This window comes from Pinus tabuliformis, chromosome J (assembly GCF_031772625.1).
Source record: "Pinus tabuliformis cultivar Carrire ecotype Pingquan chromosome J, CPIR1, whole genome shotgun sequence".
NCBI lineage: Eukaryota > Viridiplantae > Streptophyta > Pinopsida > Pinales > Pinaceae > Pinus > Pinus tabuliformis.
The window spans coordinates 79,191,541-79,201,172 of NC_142295.1; the positions used below are offsets into that span (position 1 = coordinate 79,191,541).

The 9,632-nt window shown below is 41.6% G+C and overlaps 1 protein-coding gene across 1 annotated transcript in view; it reads left to right on the forward strand.

Annotated features, from left to right (window-relative positions):
• LOC149225599 (uncharacterized) overlaps window positions 1–9,304 on the forward strand; it is a 308,606-nt gene extending 299,302 nt beyond the window's left edge. The window contains exons 9-10 of the mRNA XM_089377186.1: window positions 8,486–8,551; window positions 8,658–9,304. Coding sequence (XP_089233312.1) covers window positions 8,486–8,551; window positions 8,658–8,768 — 177 coding nt within the window. The 3' untranslated portion in view covers window positions 8,769–9,304. The remainder of the gene's footprint in view (window positions 1–8,485; window positions 8,552–8,657) is intronic.
• The last annotated feature ends 328 nt before the right edge of the window (window positions 9,305–9,632 follow it).

Genomic DNA, 9,632 nt, shown 5'->3' on the forward strand with positions numbered 1-9,632 from the left:
TGGCATAAAAAATAGAAGGGATGAATTTCATAGGCAGGGGTGGAAGACCTTATTCAGGGCTACCTGGAAAGTTACTGGGATATTCGTTGGACCAAAAGGCATGACTTGCTCATGGAGACCCAAAATGCAATTTTGGTATATAGTAATATACTTATCTAATATCCAGATTGTAGATCCAATGTTGTATATTATCTTCACAAAGTTGCATTTAAATTCAGCATGAAAAGTTTATTTTCTTTAAGTGACGTCCTGCTTGATCTAAATGTAACTTTTAGTTTTTTCTATAAATAAAAATGGCATAAAAAATAGAAGGGATGAATTTCATAGGCAAGGGTGGAAGACCTTATTCAGGGCTATCTGGAAAGTTATTGGGATATTTGTTGGACCAGAAGGAGAATTGGAAATCTATTGTTGAAATTTCTAAGTCTAACCTTTAGAAATTTTATCAATATTCTTCTAGTTTATTTCTCCTACTTGTTAATTACGAACAAGTTATTTAAACATATAAACATCGAAATAAACACAATACAGTCTCAACCATATACAAATCAACAGCTGAAAGAAATAGCAAACACACAAGTGACACCGTTATTTTTGGGCAACTCGTCCCTGGAAAAACCCAATGCGGGAAAACCAGTGCAGCAATTTTGAGGGTTATTTACTATGCAATATATCCTTGAGTACAACTGGGTGCCAAACTGGCTCACCCGACAGAGAAAGATAACTGGCAACAATACCTCTCTATTCGGAAGCAAATATTCAAAAAATTTGTTCCATGAAACCCTCTCCAGCTCCATTGAAGCACTGCGTCAGCCGTCCTAGCCTCTGCGTCAGCCTCAAAACCCTCTGTGTCAGCCCTTTGAGGCACTACACTACCTCTACAGCCCTCTGTGTCGCTCCTGTTGCCCTTTGTGTGGATGACACAGGCCCTTTTGGCTCTGCGCTATCTCTGTTGAGATCTGCGTGGCCTGCTCTGGCTTCTGCATTTGCCTCTCTGCCTCTGCGTTGGTCTCTCGACACTATCCTTGCCTCTCTGTCTTGTACCCACTGCCCCTAGCTGCAAACTGATCACTGATTCGACTATCTCTTAGCAAACCCCGCTCTAGAGAATCGAATGACTGATCACTCTGGTGTATTCTCCAATTGAACCTCAAGCCTCCTCTTATACTTTTCTTGTTGGTCCTTCAACGGCCAAGATTAAATCTCTAATCAACGGCTAAGATTAGATTTGGCTTGATCCATGTCTTTTGGAACCTTCTAACCCAGTTTTATATTAATACCCATTAATATTTCATTTTTCCTAAGTTTAGACTTAGGAACTCCATCAAAAATATTAATTATTTTGATATCTCCTTAAGCGGATAAAATCTGCCCAAACCATTTTTGGTTCTTGGAGATCGCATGTGCTTTAGCCTCTCCACCAATTTTCATGGCTAGAGCACACCCAATGCTACCCCAAATCAACGCTCCCTCTTAGCGAGGGCTGTGCTCTAGTAATACTCCACACTGAGCATCACTCTGATTATATGGCACTGGTACTTATGCTGATGCTAGGCCTCCCTGCCCAACATTCTCTACACTGCTGCATCCTGTACTGCTGCCCATGGCCCTGCCACTTCCACTGCTACATTCGTACGACAGCTCCCTCTGCATCCGTGTTGTTGCTGGTCCTGTCTCCCAACACTACATCTGCACTGCAACCCCCTCTCATCATGTTGCATCGTACTACTGCACTGCAACTCAGTTACTGAGGAGTAAGTAACTGATCCACCCAACTACTGACATCCCTATCAGGCTAGAAACACTCCCGATGCTAAAGCTCTCTCTGCTGCTATCAAATGCTCCCTCTACTGCCTCTGTGCTGCTGCAACAACTCCCTGCCTCTAGCACCACTGCAAACCTCTCTATGCCATCCTACACTATTGCAATGTCCTCCGTGCATCTCGCACTGTTGCAGCCTGCTAGCTCTACGCTGCCTGGGACTACTGCACTGTAGCACTCTCTACCGCTTCATCTGCATCCGTTTCTATCGACATCTGCCAGTCCTGCTACTTCTCACTTCGGGGCTCCCGTACCAAGGATTTGATCCAAGAGGTTGGGTACCTCCAGGATCCTGCCCCTCATCGCCTGTAGCCCTCCTAACTACAGCTCAATGTCTCCCCACCTCTTGTCTAGAGGTACATGAGCACTCATGGCACAATCGTCATCCTCCTCTACCTCCTTATCTGCCTTCGCTAGAGCTGCCTTAGAGTCAGATGCCTCTCCCTTGTTCTTCTTCCTCAGACACTGGTTTGCATAATGGCCCAGTTCCCCATAGTTGAAGCACTTAACCTTGGAGAGGTCCTTTTTCTTCCTCTTCTCCTGCTTTCCCGCAGATGCCAGAGTTGCATCCTCTTCCTCTTCCTTCTTGATCCAAACTCCTTTGCTGCTACTTCCCATCTTGCTCAGCCGTCTAATCTCTTCTTGACGAAGAGCCACCCACAATTCTTCCCAATCTGGAAGATCTGCCTTGCCCAGAATGTTCTGGACAAATGTCTTTGACTCCTCGGAGACTGCATTTAGATCGGTCCTCACCATCAACTCCTGATCCAGCGTGGCCCCTATGGAAGTCAGTTGGTCCCGAATCTCCTTTAATCTACCGAGGAAGTGATCTATCTGCTCCTCCTTCTGCATCTGGTATGACTGCAGCTAATTCTCAAGTAACATCTTCCTCTGCACAGAAGTATGCTGGTACAATTTCTTCAAGGCGTCCCACATTTCCTTTGTCGTTTCCTTCTCGGCAGCATGTTGGACCACATGATCCTTGACCCCATCAAGGATGATGCATTTCGCCTTGGCCATTGCCTCCTCGTACTTTTCATTATTAGTCGAGTCAACTGGGATTGCCATTGTTCTCAAGGTGAAGGCCTTGATGCGATGTCTATCTAGAATGGACAGGATCCTGGCCTTCCAAACCACAAAGTTGGACGCCCTGTCCAGCCTGTCCTGATCCCTCAGCCCATTCATGGCCATCTCTCTACTCTTCTTGTTGACTCCTCCGAGTCTCTCTACTTCCCTCTGGAAGTTCTCTCTTCGACTCTTGTTGAGTCTCTCTACTTCCCGCGTGGAAGTTCTCTGCTATACTCCATCTGAGTCTCGATTTCCCTTCTGGAAATCCTCCTGCCAATCGTCAAGTCGCACCTCTCTGATCTTCTTTGCACCTCCAACATTGATCCAGATTCCTTGGCTAGAAATCTGCCTCGGTAGCAACTCCCTCTACCTTGGTTTTGCCCTGTTAGGTACTATTTTGCCCACAGTACCCCACCAACTTCACTCCTCACAAACTACCCACAGCTTCCTAAACCCCAGCAATCGAAGGACTGAGCCTTTAGGCTCAGCGCAATCTTGACACTGGCCGAACTGCTCCCCTAGCCAACTGCGTCAACCCTCCTGGTCTCTGCATGGCTCTGCGTGAGCCTCTTTCTGCCCTCCTCAACCTTTGCGTTGGCCTCTCTCTAGCCCGAATTGATGACACAATCCCTCTGCGTCAACCCTTCTTCTGTCGCTTTCTGTAAGGAATAGCTTATGTCACTCGGGACAGTTGTTTCTACTGCAATTGCTCTGCTTCAGCTGGTGCCTTCAACTCTCCTGTCATCTGCAACCACGCTCTAATACCATGTTGAAATTTCTAAGTCTAACCATTAGAAATTTTATCTGTATTCTTCTGGTTTATTTCTCCTATTTGTTAATTACGAACAAGTTATTTAAACATATAAACATCAAAATAAACACAATACAGTCTCAACCATCTACAAATCAACAGCTGAAAGAAATAGCAAACACACAAGTGACACCGTTATTTTTGGACAACTCGTCCCCGGAAAAACCCAATGCGAGAAAACCGGTGCAACAATTCTGAGGTTTATTTATTATGCAGTATATCCTTGAGTACAACTAGGTGCCAAATTGGCTCACCCGACAGAGAAAAATAACCGGCAGTAATACCTCTCCATTCGGAAGCAAATATTCAGAAAATCTGCTCCACGAAACCCTCTCTAGCTCCACTGAAGCACTGTGTCAGCCCTCTTGGCCTTTGCGCCAGCCCTCTGAGGCACTGCACAACCTCTACGGCCCTCTGCGTCACTCCTACTACCCTCTGCGTGGATGACGCAGGCCCTTCTGGCTCTACATTGTCTCTGTTGAGCTCTGTGTGGCTTGCTCTAGCTTCTAAGTCTGCCTCTCTGCCTCTGCGCTGGTCTCTCAGCACTATCTCTACCTCTCTGTCTCGTACTCACTTCCCCTCGCTGCAAACTGATCACTGATTCGACTATCTCTTAGCAAACCCCGCTCTAAAAAATCGAATGACTAATCACTCTAGTGTATTCTCCAACTGACCCTCAAGCCTCCTCTTATACTTTTCTTGTTGGTCCTTCAACGGCCAAGATTAAATCTCTAATCAACGGCTAAGATTAGATTTGGCTTGATCCATGTCTTTTGGAACCTTCTAACCTAGTTTTATATTAATACCCATTCATATTTTATTTTTCCAAAGTTTAGACTTAGTAACTCTATTAAAAATATTAATTATTTTAATATCTCCTTAACCATGAGAATCTTCCCAAACCATTTCTAAGTCTTGGAGATCTCATGTGCTTTAGCCTCTCCACCAATTTGCATGGCTAGAGCACGTCCGATGCTACCCCAAATCAACATTTATATCCTATAACGTGGATTTGTTTGATTCATGGAAGATGACATTGAGTTTGAACTGTCCACCTTTCCTTCATACCAACTATCACTAGGGAGGCCTAGGGGATTTTGCAGTGTGATGAAACCACATTCAAGAGATTCACGAATGAGGCATTATATTTCATTTGTGGTGTGGATGATGACATATTTTGACATTGTTGGGGCATGATCCTGGTTCTAATTTGACCTCAATGTTCTGTGCAGGATATAACCCTACCTATATGTTTTGAAAAACAATACATCATCTATTTATCAAATCCTGTTGTGGTATTATTGATCTCTTGAATTTAGTCGTTTTGAATTTATGTGGCTGGGCAGTATTTATTTGTTTTGTCAAATTTCCTGCATTGATCTTCTAAATTTGTATAATTGAAATTTCAGTGGAATATATAATCAATTACAAGGTCAGTCATCTCCTTCGTTTGGTCACCTTACCCTTCCTTGGAAGAACGTGTCCTACCTTTTGATCAGTTTCTCTATTCTATGAGATGATGCTAACTAGCTAGGTTGACACCGGCTGGAATCCTTAAAGTTTGTAAAGTTCCATTTATCAGAATTCAGTGAATTTTTTCTTGAGACCATTTGAAAAGTGCTAATATTTGTCCATTGCTCCTATTAGAATGTCCACCCCTCCTATAACCATGGCATTGGGCATTTGAAGTTGTTAGTCTTCCACTATTTTTTATTTTCCTTGCAATATCTGTCACATTAGATGGTAGTATGGTACCTATCATGAGGTATTCCCGCATGGCTAAAGGGGTCTCCAAGTCAGCCTGGAAAAATTAAAATTTAATTTAATTTTGGAGTGACATGACAGCCCAGGAAATCAAGTCAGCGCAACCAAATGAAAGGGTGTGTGTCCCTTGGGTTATTTTACCCCCATTCAACAAGTATATATAGATGATGTGACATTTCATTTTTACCACCAAGCAAGAACAAGTCTTCTTGAACAGAAAAGGAAGGGAGCTGCAGCTAGCACCAAAGGAGGCCGAGTAAGGGAACCAAGGTCTGTTGGAGGGTTAATTAGAGCTGGCCGCTGGCCGCAGGCTGCAGCGCTAGCTGCAGGCTGAAGTTTGGACAGGCTGCTACAGGAGTGCTATGACGCTGACAAGAGTACTGACAGCAAGAAGACAGAGGACTGTGAAGTGCCAAATGTTGAATTTGACCAGGTTTGGCTGGTACTTGACTTGAATATTGGCACAGATTACTAAACAAAGTTGTTGATCTGTAAACCTTGCCGAAGAATAATTTATCCTAAAGAAAAGTTGCGGGATTTTTCTCCCAAGGTTGTGTTTCCCAGGGTAAAATTTGTTGTCTCTATTGTGCATGGCTGCCTTTCTATGATCTTTATTGTTCCGCTGCATTTACTGTTGATATTTGCTGAAGTGTAATTGCACAATGATATCCGTGACATAAGAAAACTGTATGAAAATCATTTGGAAGTATTTATCTGGCAGAAAATTGTATTCTAGTGTGCATCTTGTAGATAACTCAATTTGGTTAAAACTTTTTTCGAAATTGCTATTTATGAAGTTTGGCTGTCCCCAATTTCAGTAAGCAAAGTTAGCTTTACATTCTAGATGTACCCTTGTAATTTCAATATTTTGGTTATGCCTGTTTTAGGTACTATTGGAATCATGGCAGAGATTCTTCATCGTGGTTTCCTTTGCTACTATTTCCCACTTTTTCTTGTTGATTCCTCTCAATAATTCTTTATTATCATGTTCCGACTTTTCCTTGTCACTGCAACCCAAGAATTTCCTGCTTTTCCTTATCGCTGCGACCCAAGAATTCCCCACTTTTCCTTGTCGCTGCCTGTTTTAGTGAGATACCTTTAATTGAGTGAAAGTAAGGAGGTGGAATTGGTGAATCGTTGAGGTAAATTGATTGAGGAATGCTATGTATAATAACAAATATTGCATTTCCCCTATACTTAATCATTGGCTGGATCAGGGTAGTGGGTAAGTTGCTGGATCAACGTATACTTTGTTTTATGTACATGCCCTTGTTCTCATTTTTTATTGTACTTGTGCAACTAATTGATGAACCTATGGTAACTATGGCAGTATTTTAGGATGTATATATTTACCATTTGTCTTGGCTTTTCATGAGTACAAGATTGGTGCTTATATCTTTGTACTTTTGTTTCTGCCAGTCTTGTTTTTTGAATAGTATTATTTCATTTTTCAACCTTCTGTCTTATAATGCATAATTACTGCAACTCATGTTTAGGGCTATTGTGGAATTGAGTTGGCAGGGACTCCTACCAACTCTGCCAGTTGATGTAATTCTCAACATGTACAGTTTGTCTGGGAAAGTTAACTAATTACAGAAATATTCTTTGCCAGCATTCTTGCATCTCTTAAAAGAAATGTAAATTGTCTGCTTGCTGCAGGATTTTGATGAAACCTAGTTCCTTAGCCAACTGGAGGTTCTAGTTTTTTCCCCTGGGGAAGTAATCTCACTGATTCTCAACCCTCCCTCTCACACTCAAACAAAGAATGGATGTGGTACCATTCTAGCCCTTATGGAGCTCGCCCCTTGTTCCCTGAAATCCAGATGGAAGGTGGATCAATCACCAGCCACAGATTACTAGTAACCCCAAAGGACCTGATGAGATTTGATTCCAATGCCCCTGTGGACTTGGCACAAGAGCATCTACCAGTTGAGCTAACACCTGGGGCTTCCAAAGGTTCTAGTTTTATACAAGACATTCTCATTTTAGGGTAATGTTAATCTTTCTTTGTCCATGGTGGCAGTGTCAGAGAGGTTATGGATCTTGTGTGTCCATTCTGGCTATTTAAATGCATTAAAGGATTAGACCAAACACACTGTTAGGTACCTGCTGGCTCATTTGCTTGCAGCCATGCTATGGAAGGTGCCAATGTGGTTGCCTTTGTTAATGCCATGGAGAACACAGATGCCATTACTTGCATGGTACATACTTGCTCTAATGTTAAGAGCCTAAAATTAAGAACTGATCTTATGATTGAAATCTCGTATGAATGCTGCTGTTATTTGGAGATCTGATATCACAGTTATGAGTTCAAACTCGATGACAGAAGATGAAACTGGTTTGTAAGGGTCCCTGCTGTTAGGGATCTCAGGAGTTGCACTAACAACAGTCTAGCAAATTGTAACAGCAGGTCTAATGCAACTCAATACTATTAAAATAGCAGCAATGATTTGGCAAACAGATCCTAGAATTTAACAGTAGTAAGGCAAGTGACGTTAGCTATTGTAGACAATTCTTATTTTTTATGTTTGAGAGTACCTCTTTCTTGTTGTAAGATATCCTGTAGGAATACCATATAACCGGAACCAAAACACCCATTTCTATGCCTATGAAAGGGTGCCCTTAGACAGCAATCATTCCCATGTGAGCAACTTTTACCATATTAAGATTTATGTGTTGAATATTAATAGTGATTTTTCCTGTACATTGAAACATCAAATGTTCGGCTGACCAAAATCATTATGTTAACATGAACACTTTCTGCCATCTGGTAATGACAGTGATATGAATTCATATGACCTGGAGAACATAGTATTTTAATTTTTCTCCAAAGAAATATCCCCCCTCTTTTTTTCCTTTTACCCTACTTACCCTATTCAGGCAAATTATATGTTTTGTTCTGGTGGGCAACTTTTCCTAAACTATTGATACGGGAAACTGTTTTTAACCTTAGTGTTGTAACAATGGTTGGAATGAAATTAATTTTGTTTTTTAACACCTCTCCTGCAAACTCATTTGCAGTTTTCTGAAAGTGAATATGGAGAAACAGATGATGATCTTGACTTTGGAGCTTTGGAAGAAGGATTTGTAAGTTTCCAATTACACGTTTTGTCTCTTGTCAATTTTGTGGAATTTACATGGGATCAATTCACTCTTGCACTCTTTAACTAACCATGGCTTCTGTAACTGTCAGGTAACTGTAACCCCATTAGGATTAACTTCTAACGTTAATGTGGAGACACTCACTTCTACAGCTTCCTGGATTGCCACCGTATTTGGTCGTGATTCATCAGAAAGCCTTTGATTGGATTGGAGTATATTTAAACTCGTGGTAATATGGAGTGAGATTATGGTTTGTCTGATGCCAAGACTTGAGTTTGTGTGGATATCCTCGACATTATTTTGGTATTGACTTGGAACAGAGTATAATGACCTGAATTTTCCATTCCATCATTCATGCGTCCCTTGTACATAATTGATTTCCCTTGCTGTAAACATTTTAAATTGCAGTGAAATGCAGAGGCAATACTTAATCTTTGAGAGGTAGATTGATGAACCCTTCTGCCTCGGCCTCTTTAATTTATGTCATTATTTCCAACTTCTGTCAAATGCTTCAGAAATTATCCATCAATGAATAGCTGAATATTTGGCAGCACTGAACTTCCTTGTGCCTGATCGAAAGCATCATTTATCAGAATGGTTACAGCAAGAAATGTCAGGAGTTACAATCTCCAGCAATGCGGTGTTGCTGTGTTTCACATACTGTATGGATTCTGGAATGTAAGGACACTGAATTGGTTAAATTATTCTAATGCCGAACAGTTTTGTTCTTGGTCTGCATGCACATCATGTTTATCTTACCTTTGCCTTTTTAATGACATGGCCTTCGTTTGCTTTAACCATGCTACACTTCATCTCAGATTAGCCTTGAATCTTCATTCTATCAATTTCTTGCTACACGATTGGAGTGATTTTATTTATATCAGGAAAAATTTAGAATTTTTTCAGGTATCCTGGATTTACCTTTAAGGGCAGCATAAGGATTCTATCATCTGAAAATCTTATAAAACCGTCCAATGTGAATGATGGCTTTGTGGCAAGACATACTTGGGCACACTGCAGGTCTTGCCAGATTCTCCTGGTCACCTGTAGTAAATGTTCGGACTCA